The sequence below is a fragment of the Parasteatoda tepidariorum genome, chromosome 6 (genome assembly GCF_043381705.1).
Source record: "Parasteatoda tepidariorum isolate YZ-2023 chromosome 6, CAS_Ptep_4.0, whole genome shotgun sequence".
NCBI lineage: Eukaryota > Metazoa > Arthropoda > Arachnida > Araneae > Theridiidae > Parasteatoda > Parasteatoda tepidariorum.
This window is the reverse complement of record NC_092209.1, coordinates 55,965,820-55,984,379: the sequence shown is the minus strand read 5'-3', so window position 1 is coordinate 55,984,379 and position 18,560 is coordinate 55,965,820. Positions and strand designations below refer to the sequence as shown.

The following is an 18,560-nucleotide window of genomic DNA, read 5'->3' as shown; positions in this document are numbered from 1 at the left end:
AAATTTATTTAGACCTTCTAATAATGATTGTTTACTTTGCTAAAACCGAATTCAGAAACATATTACATGCAAACCACTTGCTATATACTTTCAATGAGCTATTCTGAGTTGCTTTGAGTGGGTTTATAATCTAACTAAAAAAATTATATCTAGGCTAAAGTAATTCTGCAACGTAATATCTGATTTTATAAAAAAAGAATATCAGGAGTAATTAAAATTACAATGAGATAATACTTTAATTTATTCCTTGAGGTTGAACATTGTATATCATAATATGATACTAATTAGCACTTTTCATTTCTGAATCATACTCATAATAGATTTAAAAATTTTATTGAGTTAAGGCAGAGTGATAATGTAGGTATTGAAAAATAAAATTACTACTCTCCCACTCAAGAACTACTCAACTCGTCATAACGGGACCGGTTGCCTTCATTAGGCCAAGAGCACGTATTCTTACTTTTTCAATATTTACTTTCTAATTTATAATTGTAACCCTTATTTCCGGATGAGTGTATTATGGAAAATAACAATTAGATTAACATCCATAAAACTATAAAATTTACTCACAAAAACAATTTCTAGTTCAATTATTATACTCAATAGCAATTATTTTTCGAACGGAAAAAATAATAATAATTTTGGTTAATGAAACCTAAAATTATTGCGGTATTTATGCCATTGATTTTATAATTTTTCCGTTCGTGCTGTAAAGATTTAGTGGATATTCTGATTCTTATAAAAACAATAGTTCTTTTAACCAAACATTTATTAAAACTGCAAACTAGAAGGTAAATTAAACCGAATATTTCGTTCTTATGCAATGTTCTAAGGTTATTATGAAATCATCAAATTTTATCAAATATTATAAAAATATATTTTGTTTTTAACTTCTCAAAAAAAGATTACCAAAGAACTTCCGTAGAAATTACCGAGCTTTTTGGTGTTCTCAAGGAACCAAAAGCATGGCAAATTTTACCATATTTTTACAGTCTTCGCCATACAATTTTTTTTCAATACGTACTGTTAGGATGTTACTACATGCCGTTAGAAATAAATTGTACCCTATGAACTTTAATAATTTGTACTAGGAAAACTTAAATGAAAATCAAAGTAAGAATTACATTTTTATGACGCATGTTTGCACATTTTGAACTTTAATCCAACATTCATTTAATTTAGTGATTCAATTATTATATTAAAAATGATTCCAATGAATATGAGAAAGATACTAATTGAGCTCTGAGAAAAAATGTATGTTCAAAACTACCAGAATATTGAAAAAATTCGCACTGTTTTTGGCTCTATGGGAACACCAAAAAGCTCGGTACTTTTAACGAAAACTTTTTTGGGAAAATTGGAAAAATCATCAATAAAATAAGGTTTTATAATATGTAATAACATTTAGCAAATTTGGTGATTTTATCATGATACCCTATAGCGTGGCATAAAAACAATTTATTAGGTTAACTTTACTTTTATGTTGTTTTTTTTACTAAATATGTGGTAATCAGAACTATAATTTTATAAACTAGAATTTCTGGAAAGTAGTTATAATAATTTGAACGGAAAAAATACCAGATAAGTAATTTAAATACCGTTCACTTCGGTGTTATTACCAGAATTATGATTTTTTTTTGTTTCACCATACAGTAGGGTAATTTTTCCTGTTTTTTTTCTTTCTGAGTATTCAACAATTTTTTATTCTCTCATAACAATTTAACTGAAGGTAATAATATTTATTTGAGGAATTTTAATAACCAATATGGTAGCAGTTAGAAGCTGGTCTGTTTTGTATGCATTCATTTTTGATGGAAAATAAATCAGTTTCAAGACTGGACAAAACTACATAATATATAAACGAACAATGTGCTTTTATTTGACTCTTAAGAACAATGAAACTGAAAGACGCATTTCTTACCAATAAATAACAATGATCTTTTTTATCCTAGAGGCTAATTTTAATTGGAGTTTATATTATCACGTAAAATAGTAACGTTATGCTTACGCTACTCATAGCTCTGGCCGTTTCAGTGTAGCATTTTATATATAGCGTTTGTAGCGTTTCAAGTATTTGGCAATTTTTGATTTTGCAAACATTCTAATACAAAATTCAATAATAGTTTAATGAAGAAATGTTTATTAAAATTACCGGAAAATGCTAGCTTTATAAACTGTTCAAATGATTTGCCTTTTGGTGAGACTTATTTATATTTTCTTACGATAAACAATTGTTACAAAATTAACTTTTTTACACTGAGGAAAAAATTGTCTTAACTTCCAGAATATGGTAACATTTACCGTGTTTCTGGCTCTTTCGGAACCCCAAAAAGAAACCCAAAGTATGGCAGTTTTACTGAAGTGCTTTGGTAATGATTTTAGTAAAACTAATAAGGAAATATGGTTTTATAATATTTGATAAAGTTTGGTAAATATGGAAAGGTTTGATAATTTTATTATAATACTTTAGAGCATAGCATAAAAACTATTTATTCGGTTAAACTTACTTTTAATTTTTGTATTTTTTATTAAATGTGGGGTAATATCAACTATAATTTAGAAAAACAAAATTTTCAGTAAACTGTTACCATATGAACTGAAAAATTACCTAATGAATGACTAAAATATAGTACAATTTTGTTTTATTAATCAGAATTTTTCGTTTTCTTTAACCAGAAACGAAATTACTATACAATACAGAAATTTCACCACAATTTTTTTCTCGGTGTAAGAATTTGTTATATTTTTGTTGTTTTAATGAGTTTATAAAAGATTTTCGAAGCGTAAAGTTATCATAAATTCATCTAAAATTATTTTAATTAAAAAATACTAAAAACATTCTTAAAATTAAAAATCAATATAAGTTGCATTTAAAGAAAATCAATGTTCAAAACTAAAATTTGTTTACCCAATTTTTTGTGTTTATAAACAATTCAAATTAAAGAAAGCTCTTGAACAAAAAACCATCTTTTATTTAATTTTTTCAAGTTAGTCAACTATAACCAGAACGTTCGTAATGGTTTATTGTTTAGAGTTATGGTTTTACATAATTTTGTTTCCTAACGTTTATACAATTTAATACATCATGATGAGAGAATTTCTGGTAAACCGTTACCATATGAAAAGAAGAATTACCAAATGAAAGGTTTAAATACCATTTGTTTTTATTAACCAAATTATGTTTATTTTTCTGAAGCGTCACTACCATACAGTATGTTAATTTTACCTGATTTCCTTTTTCCACCTGTTACTTTAGAAAAATTATTAAACTGAATTAACATTTAAAAATATTTTCAAACTTTCTTAAAATCTATTTTTAGCTATAAATATTTTTAAAACAACTTCTGTTTTTTTTTTTTGGCTAATAAATTTATAAACACACGTCCGTCTTCCCATATAAGCTACTCATATTTCAACTAATATAAAGGTTTAAAAAAAAGACAAACATTTTGAAATAAAAATGTTGATTTCTTATGCAGATAAAAAATTCGAATTCGATTTCAATTTTTCAAAATTTAAGATCTCCATTCATGCATGATTTTTTAAATTAATCTTATTGTAAAAATATTTTTTATGTATTTAAATATGCTTATTTTAAATGGTTTATATTTGTTTTTTTTTATATTGTTATTAAATATTTAATAAACTGGGCAAAAATAATTTTTTGATCCTTAAAAATATGTGTTAATTTAAGATTGAGTTATATGAATTGAATAATACGAAAATGAAGCGTCTCAGGTTGAATTCCATTCCTAATTTTAGACATTCGTTTAATTAAACATATCCATTATTAAAATTTAATAACTTTTAATGCACAGTGATTGTTATTTCATGTGTTATTTCATTTTTTAACATTATCATTTCATTATAATTTATCTACAATAATAAAATGATTGTGTGACTACCAGTGTCAGTGAAAAATGTATGATTTCAGATATTCAAATTTAGATGAAGGGTGATCGGCCAATTATATACCCTAATCCTAAATGATTTAAAATTTTGATAATTTTTTTTCAAGAAAGGTGTAATAAAAACTGTCGAAAGATTAGCATCATGCATAGTTTTATACAATTTGCAGATATTGTGTTTTTTCATTTTCAGTTAATTATATGATAACATCAGTGATGTTTGATATCTTACAGCTATATTTGATTGAAAATTAGTTCTATTATGAGTTTATGGCAAGTTCATTGAAATTATTTCTTTTTGTTAATTCATTATATCAAGTATAATTAAAGCTGGTGGCATGTTACCAAATTAGTATTTTAAATACTCTCTGAAACAACGAGATGATTTTTGTTGAAAATTACTCTTTTGTATTGCGTTTTATAGAAATTAAATATTGTTGAGTCGTAGTTGAAATGAAAGAAAAGTTGTGTACGTAAGTTAGGTTTGGTTCTTAGTTGTGTACTTATTGTTTACTTCATTTTTTATTCCTTTTTTATTTTCAATTAATGGAAAAATAACGTTATTTAGGTTTGACTGCTTAGAGCTATATTTAAACAAAAATGAGTTTCACTGAATGTTCATGTCAAGCTCAATTATTATTATTTATTTATTATTAATTCATTATAATAAGTAAAATTAACACTGAAGCATGTCACTGCATTAGTATTTTAAATACTTTCTGAAACAGCGTGTTTATTTTTGTTGATGATCTTTCTTTTGAAACGCGTTTTTATGAACTTCAATATTATAAGTTCGTAGTTGAAATCAAAAAAAAAAAACTGAGTACTCAAGTGCACATTCAATAATCATTTATTTATTTGTTTTTTTTTGTTATCGGATGGGCATACTACTGCTAGCTATTTTGCCATACTTTTAGAATATTTCTAGAATAATTTAGAATATATATAGATAGGTCGATAAAAGTTACTTTAAGTCATTTTTTCAAATTGATCAAGCTTACTACAACTCTAAGCTTATTGAAAAAATCATATAAGCTAAGCGCAGAAAATAGTTCTAGTAAAATTACTGTACTGAATGGTAATGACATTTCTGGTAAAAAAAATTCATTCTGATTTATAAAACAGAAATATACGATGTTTAAACCATTCGTTTGGTAACTTTTCTGTTAATATTGTAACGGTTTACCGAAAGTTGCAACGATTTACCACAACACTGAAAAGCAAATTTAACCAAATAAATAGCTTTTGTGCCATGCTCTAAGGCTGCGTTCCAAAACCTAAACCTGTGGAAACCTAAAGGCTCAACGATCAATGTTCATTTGATGGAACCACGAGATAATATAAATAAATTTCTTTTAGCAATTGTGAACATGTAAATTAGTGAAAGACTTAATCATTTTAAAAACATGTAATGATCTTTATTTTATAAACTACTTTAAAAATATTTAGAGAATAAAGGAAGAATTAAATTATTTCATCCTATTGTTTTATCAATATTAGTCTTAAAATTGTGTCTTTGCGATAGACAGTTGAATTCATAGGTCTGGATCAGCATTCTAGTCAAATTTTTAATTTTTTTTTCATGTATGCATGAACTGAAAATTAAGGAGTTGAAATATGGTTTCTATTACAACAAAACCGGAAAAGGAAGAAAATAAACGTTGAAAAGTGGTTATCAGCGAAACATACTTCTTCATTGCTGAATGTAGTTATTTTTAGCGGAATTTTTCATAAAAGCTTCCTTTTCATAATTCATTCATTATATTGTTATTAGAAAAACATTGAAATTTCTTTTTTCACAAACATTTCAATTAAATACTCTCGTAACAACGTAAATATTAAATAAATAATGTATTATTAACAGTACATAAATTTATTTACAAGTTTCGAAAAATATAAACGGTAAAAAAAAAAATTCTATCTGTAGGAACCCCTGTGACCCTTCCACGGAGCCCTAAGGATCATTTGGAAGCCCCTGCTCTTAAGTATCATGACATAATAACCAAATTTTACTCATTTACCAAGTTTTATCACATATTATAAAATCACAGTTTGCTGTTAATTTTTAACAAAATCATTACCATTATCATTGCCATCGGTAAAAGTTTACCGAAAAATTATCGGTAAATTTTTTTTAAAAAATCGCTAAAAATTACCGAACGTTTTGGAACTCTCAAAGAGCCAGAATCACAGTGAATTTTACCATAAGTTTTGACCACGATTTTTTTCTCAGCGTAGTTTTTAAGTATTCTGTATCTTTTTCAGACCTTGTTGATGTTTTTAATATCCTCATCATCCTTCCCGACATCCCCTCCGAGTGATGAAGACATTGATGAAGAATATTACTCCTCCCCCTGTGGAAAATTTGACGGTGATGGTGAATACGACATTATTATTGATGAAAATGTGATAGATGATTCTGATGAGAGCTATGAGGACATGAACATATCGGATAGTGAAATAGATGAAGATGATCCCACTAATATGGATAATGTAATAGAGTTTATGGGTTACATTTGTGGAAATAAAACCGATGATAAAAACAGAAGACGAAAAAGACAACTATAAAGTTATTAAAAATATAATTATTTCTACATGCTATCGCTAAAAATGTCATTGATTGCCTTTTTGTCAAGGTTTTCCAGCTTTCTCAGTGCAATTTAAGTATTATATACCTTTTGTAGACTTTGTTGATGCTTTTAACTCCCTCATCTTCATCTCTTCCGAGTCATCAAGACAGTGGTGAAGATCAGTACTCCTCCTCCTGTAGAAAATTTGACGGTGATAGGGATTGTGACACTATTATTGATGAAAATGTGATTAACGATTCTGATAACAGTTGTGAGGATATATCGGAAAGTGAAACAAACAAAGATGATCATGAAGATATGGATGACATAATAAAGTTTGTGGGTTACATTTGTAAAAATAAAACCGATGATAAGAGCAGACGACAAAAGATACAACGACAAAATTATTAAAAATAAAACTATATCTGCATGCGATCTTTGAATATGTTATTGATTGCCTTTTGTGTCGAGGTTTTCCAGTTTTACTACAAAAAAAAAGTTCAGAATAGTTGTTCACGGTGTTCTGCTCTTATTTTAATAACAGAAGATGAAATATTTTAAACTCAATTTAATTTTTTCTTAAATTAAAGGAAAAATCCACAGTTCTCTATGGTTTTTAGAAAAAATTTGGCCACATCTAAAATATCATAAGAAGCATTATTTTATAGAAGTGGGTTTCGGATGTTTTAGAGGAATTTTTTTAGGATGAATTTATCTCGATTTTCGAGATGACTACTAATATGAACCAGCATTTTTATTTTATCATTTTAGGTGGTCGGGAGTTGTCCTTCAGTTAACATTCTCATGATCAGTATTTTGTTGGTACACTCGTTTCTTACATTGACAATAGAAAAGCTCATCAAGCTGGACGAATTTTATTTAATAAGCACTCATACACCCAATTACATTTCCATCGGCCTTCGAAATCACCAGATTTGAAATCCACAATTGTGCGATTTCGTGTGATAAATTCCCCAGTGAGTTGATTAAACTCAATTCAACCTACCTAACAAACTATATTGATTCCTTTCCTAACCGAATCCAGGCGATTATCAAGTCCAGAAGTTATTACAAAATGCTAAACTAATTTCGAAATTAATTTATTTATGCTTATTACTTTTTCGGTTAGCTTATGCAAAAGCTTATAAATAGAGTGAATACAACAATTAAGTGGAAAGCTAATTTTAAACTAAAATTTAATTCAATATGCTATCTTCTGCTTCTGAAAATACACTAAACACATTATACCTGGATATAATTAAAAACTGAATAAAATGTAGTATGTATGCATTGGACGCACGTGAAGGTTCGCCTTAATTTTTAAAACCATTTCACCGAAAAAAATATGATATTTGTTGCAATTTGGTTTTCATTTATCTATAATATTATTCATTTTGTTAAATACCTGTATTGATATAAAAATAAGAGTTTTATGGATAACAACTAGTAAGGGAAAAGGAAGAAAATAGTCCAGATTTGAAATAAACTGCTTTCTGCTTGAAAATAAACTGTCCCTATTGAATTTAATCTATAAAATTTGTAAAATTTAAAACTTGTTAAAGTTAAAGTTGTAACCATACATACTGTCTTCTGACGACCACCATTTTTTTCTCTCTTTTTATTTCAAAATATGTTGGCAGATTTAAAACTTGTAAATTTGTTAAAGTTTACCTCATTGTCAAATAATATAGAAAGGAGAGGAAGTCCAATAGTAACTAATGCGGGGAACAGCTCGGAGAGCGGTATGTTATACCATAAAAACAATTTACAGGGTGACCAACATACTTAGCCCAACATCATATATACTAAGATCTAGTGAGCATACGAAGCAAAGTGACAGTTAAGAGGTACGTTAACTGTGAACCTGTGGTTGGACAACTCTACATATATGGTTGCGTACACTGTCTTCTGACGACAGCCATTTTTTTCTCTCTTTCTATTTCGAAATATGTTGGCGGATTTAGTCAACATGGATGATATAAATGTGTTCTCAAAGAAATATCTTTAGTAATACTACAGTACTGTTAATAAAAAGTGCAAATATGCAGAAAAAAACAGCAATAAAAAAGGGAAAGCTTTTCATCACCCCCAACCTTTCACCCATCCCTGTAATGGTTGGGAGTAGAGGAGGATGAAAACAAGTCTCAACCTCTGCTGTTGTTCTTCTTATTGTTGCTTTTGCCTTTATACATAGGAATCGCACCATGCATTGGGGGACGGGTGCACATTATGTCCATTGGTGCTAGCCTTCTTCTCCTATTTATATTCGTTGTTATGGTAACCTTAGCAAGTGCGACCTTTTATCAAATAACATAAAAAATGACATATTTGGTCCATAGCTGCTCTTATTGATCTATTTAAGCCTAATTATGGCGACAAATAGCATGTTAGAATAACGCGAAAATTGTAACATACTTCAGAGTTAATCTATTTATCCCGAAAGCTCGCTAAAACATTATCCAATTTAAAGTAAATAGCAAACATTATTAACTACAAACTTCAATAAACAAACCATACATAATAAATCCATAACCATACATAATCTTGCTTGAAAAAATACCACATGAAACTTCTCTACTAAATAAAATTCAACAGTCTCAGCCCCATCTGGTACAATGCCCACTGTTATTTCAGAGCATTTTTCATTTCAAGATATTCTTTTCACTTATTTTGCTTGTCTCAAGACATTGCAAATTTATTTAATAGTTATAAATGATGGTTTTTAATTTCAAAAAATGTTTCTTGTAAATAGTTAATTTAAGAAATTGAAAAAAAAAATTGCTATCACTTTATATGAGTACTTATTAGTAAAACCTAAAACAAAATACCTTGGATTGCATTGATAGTTTGAACAAAAGAAGAGTTATGCTATTGTTGCTCGTTATTGGTATTTATTTTCAGGAATAGTTAGTCCCATCATCAGACAAATAACATAACACAATAAAAACACATTGCGTGATGAATCATAGATTTACTTTCATATGATATTCAATGAATTTGAAGGGCGCAGGTAGACTAATAAATGATTATAATGAATCAGGAAAATATTAAATACCATCCATTTGCAAGTTATGAAATCTTTTGAAACGCTTTTCAAAAGTTGATCACACAATATTCGAAGGACATTGCGTGATTAAACTTAGACTACATAAAACTATAAAAAGTAATATTTTACAGTTGAAAACTCAACTTAAATTCAATGAAGCAATTTTAAAAATGTCAAATATAATGGTAAGATTTTTTCTCAATTTATAACCAATCTAACTAAATAAAAACTGAGAAAAGGCTCAGATGCTAATCATGATTTATTTTATTTTATTCTGTCTTTTTTGTTTGTAGCTTGTGTCATTTGATTTAATATTAAGTTGTAAAAAATATAGGAAATAAAGTTTTTTCAAAATTAATTCTTTTTTGAAAACAATTTTTAATTGTTTTTTATTATTATTTTTTTATTATATTATTTAATAAGGGTCTTAAAATTATTGAATTATGAGTTATATAAATTTTTACACAATTTTATCAAAGTAATTTTAAATGTCAAAACACGAAATTTGAACAAAATCGGATGAATAGTTCTTTAGAAATAAAACTTAAAAATATGGCTTTTATTAAATAATTGCTCAGGTACAACAAATTTGTAACTCCAACAAATTTGTTCACATTTTGCATTTTGTCATTTAAAATCGCATAGTTTAAAATAGTGTAAAAATTTTTACGCCTTACAATGCATTTCGGTGACAGTCACTTCATTAACATGCATTTTGGTGACAGTCACTTCATTTACATGCATTTTGGTTACAGTCACTTCATCAATAACATCATACGTTTCATCTACAGCACTCATCATCAGATCAATCTATCAATTAGGTCAGGCGATTTTGTCAACCGGGTCATTTTGTCAACAAGGTCGTTCGTCAACAAGGTCGTCTCCTCGACAGGGTCATTTTATCGACATTATTTAGAAAATTTCAGGGTTTCGTAATTTTAGTATATTTTTTCGTGTCTCAATTTTTTAAAATCAGTATAAAGCAAAATTTGTGTCCCATGTGCGATAGCCAAAAAAGAAAAATGATTTTTAGTGAAATCATATTGTTTCTTTAAGACAAACTTTATTAACATTGCTTACAATTCACAATCGAACGCATCTTTTAATTATCATTTTCGAGTGGAGAAATATCCAAATCCATATCATTTACAATGGGATTATGATACCTAAAGTAAGATACGAAATGTTTGAGTTCTATTTTTTCAATATTTCTAGCAAAAACTGCATCAATGATAGTTCCCCCTTTGGTTGTTGGATCATTCCTACCATTTATCATTTCCAATCCAAATTTGTCTTTAAGGAAGGTTAATAATGTTTCAGCTTCAGGTAACGAGAAATTCACATTAAAATCTCCTGCAAGGATCACAGGCAATAATCACAGGCACAATAATCAGTTTCTTCACCAGTAACATCTGCCAGAGCTTGTGAACCTGCAGTGGATAGTGGCAATAAAGATGTTCCGTCATCAATAAACAGTTAGTTTGAATAATTGTTTTAAATCGTCTGCTGATGTAACTGCAACTCTAGCTGGTTGCTAGGAAACCAAACGACTTTTTCTTGTTATTAATGTTTTGTTTTGCTTATCGTTTAACGCAACTTTGTTGGAAGTCGCATTAGAAATTTCATTTTGCACGTATTTATTTCTGAGATTGATTGTTTAGATTTAATTTTTATTGATAAGCCTCGTTAAGTCAATTGCAATAACTACTTTGAATGTTTCTTGATATAACAAGTGAAGGAAGAGGGGAAAAAAATAAGGGGGAAAAGGAAGTGAATTAATGAAGCAGCATTCAATCCAATATTAATAAATACGGAAATAATTTTAGAATTGAAAATTGTGCTTTTCTTTCCTTTTTTTTAATTAATTGATAGTTAGTTGGAGAGCTTTTAACGGCTATCACCATCAACTTTTTTTGACAATGTAATAAATCAATAATCATAGATGGGCAAGAATAATTCTCCGATTATCACTAAGCATGAATCATTTCATCAACAAGGTTGTTTCGTCGAAATTCCATTTCGTCTTCTGTGTATTTTGTTAATTCGGCAGCTTCGTCGACTATGTCTAACCGTCCACCGGTCATTTCACCAAAAGGGATGTTACCGGGACAGGACTTCGGCAAGTCGTTTCATCACTCGCACAGAAAAAAAAGAAAAAGGAAAGAAGAGAAATGAATAACTAAATATGAAAGGGAAACTTTGAGTCGCATTATTCATTAAATAAGTGATTCGATTTATTAATAAGTAAAAATACGCAAGAAATGCAAAACACTAGGAGACCATAATTATTTTACTATTTATTTTTGGTGGAACCGTGGTGGCTCATGGGATAGAATGCTTTTTTCCAATGGGGTGACCCGGGCTCGAATCCCAGCGATTTCTGTTCGATACGAATTCAGCACCCAGCACACACCGATCACAGTGCTGACGTAAAATACCCTCAGTAAAACATCCTAGACGGGTTAGAGTCCCCTTGCTGTCAGGCTAACCGTGAGAGTTTTTAATGGTCTTCCTCTGTATGTAACGCATGTGCAGGTTAGTTCCATCAAAAAAGCCAAATAAGACGAATACTGGGAGAGATGTACAAGGCTACAAAGTTAAACATTAGTAGTAGTAAACTCTGAACTGGTTCGGCTGTTGAACGACGTTCATAAAATAGAAAATAAAATATTTATTTCTGTCAATTTATCAGCCACGAGTCGTTAATGCATAGCATAGAACCTGGATGAATTATTTTATTTGTTAAATAAAAACTACATTTTTGATTTCATTGAGATCTCTTAGTTTATTTAAACTGTAACATTCACAGAATCAAGATCTTTAATTTTTTTAAGATCTTTTTTTTAATGATGCTTCTTATTTTTTACACACATTAAATGTGATTTTTGTTATTAGTGAGTAATTTCTTTGACCTAGTTAATATAGTAGAGCGGCATAATTTAAAAATTTAGTTATAGTTTTGGATAAAAACATTAAAATCTTTATTTTTCTGAGTACAAGATACGAAATAACTTTTAGATATTAGGACATTTTAATCTCTATCTCCAATGGTTATACTGGAGAGAGGAATAGGGGGTAACAGGGGAATAGATATAAATATTGCTATCTAGAAAAGTTTGGTTTTATTTCGATGCATTTCTCTTTTCTTAAACGAAACAATATTTTGATAGAACTAATATCTATGAAGTAATGAGGGTTTAATGTATGAAAATTATAATTTTTGACTAATTCTCTTTTACTCATAAAATTATTGCAACTATATGAAACAATTAATTTGATCAACTTCACATTAATTTTATTTGAGGAAGCGTAAAATCTATTTGAGAAACATTACTTAACTTGTCTATATAACAATGCTCGGCGTTAAATATGAGTACACAACTACTCATTGTATGTAAAAACTTTAATAACGTTTGAAATTGAATTTCTATTGACTATGCTTCAGTCTCAATAAATTCAGCTTAAATACATTGGAAGCAATACCACACTTGCCTAGATAGCAAAGTATAAATTGGTTTAAGTACGAAACTGTATATTTTATACATAAAGCTTAAATATCCTCAAAATTATTTGTGATATCAATCTTAAAATTGATTTCATTAGATTCTGTTGCTTGTCTACATATAATTATTTAAGTTTTTCCCTCGAATAAAACATTAAATACCCCACTACTGAAATTATGAATATATTATGAAATAAACTTGAATAAAATGTTTCACTTTTTTCTCTAAATGCTAATTTTTTTTTTTTTTTTTTTTNTTTTTTTTTTTTTTTTTTTTTTTTTTTTTTTTTTTTTTTTTTTTTTTTTTTTTTTTTTGCTGACGCTGCCTTATGGAGATTCTGTTAACAATTCAAGCGCAATTGTTACCAGGATTCAAACGAATCTTAAATCGTTGATGAATACTTAAATCGCTTACTCCCAACCACTTTACAAATTGATGAATCAATCAATTTTGACACTATGTGAGAGATAGTAAGACGAGGTAATTTCTCTTATAAACAACATTTAACAATGCCCAGCAGAACAATGGTAGGAAAATTAAAGTATAAAAAGCTCATAACCTCTCCGATGGATATTATATGAAATACAAAGAGTAGTAAAATAAAATTTAAAAAACATTAGCTATTGTAACGTCGGGATACATCGAAATAGCTTAACGTAGCTGAACGTTCACTAAGCTATCCCCATATATAGTAAGTAAATATCCCAAGAGGAACATAGGTACAGATTGCCAACCATCCCTAAGTTCTGCAGGCCGAAGTTGATAAGTACTCAAATTGCTTACTCTCAGCCGTGCTAAAAACTGATGCTACAGTCAATTGATAATTTATCACTATATGGAAATACTCCAGCCTCACATATGCTATCATTACAACAGCTATTATTCTTTACGGAGAACTCAATGGCCAGTTAAATCACTGTTTGTGGCCCAAATTTTTTTAAGAAACGTGGAACACAACTTTTATTGATTGTACGTAAGAAGTTCTTGACCGATTCAATTAACGAAACAAATTTCTTTAATTGATACGATGACGCCCTTTTACGTTCTTAGTGGTCCAATATTCCATTTTAGTATCTCATATATTGAACCTCTAAATTCATTAAACCAGGGAGAAAAAAAACAACTTTTTGATAATAAATGGCTCTCCAGAACTAAATTTTGTCAAACTGATTAAAATTTATGCATTATATTTTTTGTATTTTATATTATTTCTCTTTTTTCTACTCTGAAAAAGAAGTATGGTCAAAACTACCGGAATATAGCAAAATTTACAGGGGTTCTATTGGAATACCAAAAGCTCAGACTTTGGTAATGATTTTTGTAAAATTAATATCAAAATATGGTTTTCTAATACGTGATAATATTTGGTAATTTCATCATGATGCTTCAGAGCAGGGCATGAAAATCATATATATATATATATATATCTATATGGCACGGAGNTCTAAGGAATGCCTTGGCAATGTGCGAAATATTTATAATTTCATACTTTTTTTATGATTGATCTTTCTTTAGAAGGCCTAGAGAATTTGGGAAAAATTAAATGTTTCATTTTTGCCAGTATGCCATTTATATATATATATATATATTCCTTTTATTATATAATGTTTCGCAGTAGACTGAGCGTAAAAACACGGTTCCCAGCAGAACACCGAAGTTAAGCATCACAGGCTGTGGTCAGTAAGCGGATGTGTGACCACTTTGATCAATCTGCCTTGGGACCGAGGGTGTGCGGTATCGGTCGTCGTTAAAACTGTTCTACTGTAAAGTACTCGACTTCGCGCGCAGTCGGGTTACCAAAGCAGGGGAGCCATCCATCTGCATAGGATCAAAATTGCGATGGCACGTCTTCGGATCATCCTCAGGGATGTTTCCCAGACCGTCGCCAATGGCCCACTGTGCAGCTCTAGTGTGACTAAAATAAAGTACCTACCGTACCTTGAATATATAATTTATTAATAACATTCATAAGATACTTTATTGACGAGTGCAGCTTAACCCCGACCCGCCTCGACAGGGGGCATCTAGGGAATACTGAAGTCTGGAAGAGAGTATCCGAGTTCTATCAGTACAAGAAAACAAATAGATTGGGTAGATGAACAAAGGAGATCTGCGAATGAAACAATCTTGAGAATGATCGTGGGCTTCACGTGAGTTGTACAGATGTACAGATGTGCTGTTAACAAAGCTCCAAGGTACAACTGAAGAATGTTTCCTATCTTAACATAAATTTACAGATGTTACATGCGGAATAGAGCATGAAACTTGTGTAATAAAGTGAGAGGCCCTTCAACTTTATCAGCAACATGGTCTGAAAATGAAGGTTGTAACATTGGCAGCTAAAATTTTTTTATTTTATTGAAAATTAAATTCCTATTGTTTACTTATTTATTAGTTTCTTATACTTCTACAGTATAATTAAGTACTCTGTATTGAATATTCCTAATCAATCATTTACAACTTGACTTTAAAAGTTTAATTTTAGTTATATGCACTGAATTTTTAAATTCGTATTTTTTTTCCAGAATTTGAACTTCTGATACTTTAAATGTTGCCTTTTTGTGTTTCACGTGAAAAATGTATGATAACCCAAGGCAACCATTTAATGCTACGATAATTACTTCCTCAATCTTATTTGAATAATTTATGTAACGTTAATTATTTTTCAGGTTTCAATAGTTGCAATTTGTGTCTACCTAGCTGCTTCAGTAGTAAACAGTCAATCGACAGAAGAACCAGATGTAACAATACTGTGCCCGTGTGATGCAGATGATGAAGCATGCTTCAACGATTGTATGAAAGATTACGCCTTAACAGACTGTCTATGTGAAGAAAATGATGAAGCTTGCAGGGAAAAATGCCTGGAATATGAAATGGGTAGTGGAAATTTTAGTAGTTCTGAAGAAGGTAGTTCAGATGAAGGTAGTTCAGACGAAAGTAGTTCAGACGAAAGTGGTTCCGAAGAAATTAGTCTCAGCCAAGAAAACGGATCAAATCGCCGTAAAAGACAAACTAGTAATCAGAGAGGTCAACAAGGTCAAGGAGGAGATCAGCAAGGCCGAGGAGGAAGTCAGCAAGGACAGAGAGACGGACAGCAAGGCCAAGGAGGAGGACAGCATGGTCAAAGAGGAGGTCAACGAGGGCAGTCAGGTGGGCAGTAAGGACACGGTCAGCGTGGACAGCAAAGCTAAAGCGGTGGACAAAGGAGCGGATAGTAGGGGCAGCGTAAATGTCAGCAAAGATAAAGTGTATAGCATAAGACCAACATTATTGTTGAAAGAATAAAAATGACATATTTTGCAATTTAAAGAAACACCGAACTTCAATGAAATAGTGTATTTGTTTATTTCAAAACTAATAATTTCAATGACATTTCTGACATTTTCACATTCATTGTAACATTTTCTGAGATTTTCAAACTAAAATAATATGTAACGGGATGCAGGTGAAATCAAATATCCTGACCCAAGTTAAACAAATACAATTATTTATTAATAGAGTCATATTAATCATAACATTTTAATCATCGATATTTTCCAATCTGGCACAATAATAACACGGTTCCTTATACCCTAAATAAACCTAGCCTGTTATTACATAACCTAATAATAACCCTAACTGAAGTATCAGATTATGAAACACATTTATTTTTACCGTATTAAAACGCCTTAAAATAGTTTGATCATAAAAATTACATTTTTAAAATATTTGATACAATTTTTTTCAAAAAAATCTTATTTAAAGAACTACAAAAAAAAAACTTTACGTCATCAAAAATGAAAGTTTTCTGATATAAAACATACCTCAAAAGTTTAATTAAAAGTTTCAGCACTCTGATGCATTTACTGTAGGTATGGTTATATTATGCATTAAAGGATTAGATAAAAAGAAGGAATTTTTTTATTAGAACAATTTCACAATCAGAAATAAAACTGACACGTTTAATGATACAGCTATCCTTTTTAGTAGTCATTTCTTCACGAAGTCACGAAAAAACGATAGTTTAAAATGCTAGATTTCGTGACGAAGCATGAACTCTAACATTTTAAACTAAACTAGTTATATACTAATTGGGTAGCTTAGTACATTCTGCGAATTCTAAAATTTCTTATGTGATTTTAAAACTGTTTGAATTATGTGACGGGATGGTACAGGAATTAGTGGGATCACTTTTCAAACAGGTTTCTTTAATTTGAATCTCCTGTAGTGATGACAGTTAGCTTATTTGCTAATACTCTTTTTATTTAAAGTCTTATTTTCTAATGCTCTTCTTATTTAAGGTCTTATTTTCTAATCAATTCTGTTATTCAATAGATGCTAACTTCATGCTTTTGACAAAATTTGTATTCTGAAGCAAATAAATTACAGTAAAGGATTAAATTTATGTGACAAACCTCAATTTTACACAGTGTTCACTCTCTGCCTAGGAAACGGTTTAGTCAAAATTTGGATAATTTTGAACTACTTTTAGTTTTAATTTTTTTCTATGAAAATATATATATGATTCTTAACTTTAAATAAGACAACAGAAATTTAATTTGAGTATCAAACAAGTCATGATACGAATCATAACATATGTAGAGGGCTTTTAAGAAGGAGCTTAAAAATTTTCTAAATTTTGTCATGTTCTCGTTCTTTTAAAAACGAACAAAAAAAACTCAACACAAAATAAAATCACAAAATTAATCTAAAAAAATTCCCAAGCTCAAGTGGTTTCTATAAAAATCTAAGGGATTATATACTTAAATGTGTCTGTTATTATCTCAAACAATTTTCTTTTTGCAAATTTTCCCATTTATTAAATTGTGAAATTGTGGGATAAAAAGTCTTTTTAGTCACGACAACTTAAAAATATTTCTGTTCTTATCAAAACAAATCATAAAAAAATATTCTCTTGTCATAAAACTAAATTTTTATGAAAGATTCTGTTATTGTAGATTAAAGTTTTAGATTTTGAAATTAAATCCAGATTTATGAATGTCGAAACAACATTGTGGAGACAGATTTTTGGAAACCCTTTTTGACAAAAACATCAAAGTTCATTTCTCCAAAACTTAGCTCTACCATGAACTAATTTTTAAGTGCAGTAAAAATATTCAGAGGGATTACAAAACAGTGTTTTATTTCATAACTGATAAGTAAAATACTCATGTAATAGTCAATTGATGTTAAAAGGGTCAGTGGAGATTTAAGATTTTCCAACTTCGAAGCCACTAGCAACATACTAATAATATGCCGCTTTTAACAGCCGAAGTTACTCAGATGAGCTGGTAGTCTTCAATCTGAAGCTTTGTTGGCTCCCATCCACCACCTGTGAAAGAACCTCAGCCCTTTACAGTGACAGCATATTGCCTTAACTACTATGCCGACATAGTTCAATAATTAAACTTCACTGTAAATAATTACACCACTAGATAATGATCGTTAATTGGTAAAAAGCCTTCAGTCACTGATCATAAAAATTAATGCATGTCTGTAAAACTATCATGACCATAATATCACAGGTCTGTACGTGAAATTTTTCTCGTAAAAT

The 18,560-nt window shown here is 29.5% G+C and overlaps 1 protein-coding gene across 1 annotated transcript; it reads left to right on the top strand.

Annotated features, from left to right (window-relative positions):
- Window positions 1–1,974: 1,974 nt before the first annotated feature.
- LOC107449202 (uncharacterized protein DDB_G0284671-like) lies at window positions 1,975–16,358 on the top strand. The gene is made up of 3 exons (XM_016064674.3): window positions 1,975–2,197; window positions 6,174–9,709; window positions 15,697–16,358. The coding sequence occupies exons 2-3, from the start codon at window positions 9,695–9,697 to the stop codon at window positions 16,186–16,188; spliced, it is 507 nt and encodes a 168-aa protein (XP_015920160.1). The 5' UTR covers window positions 1,975–2,197; window positions 6,174–9,694; the 3' UTR covers window positions 16,189–16,358.
- The last annotated feature ends 2,202 nt before the right edge of the window (window positions 16,359–18,560 follow it).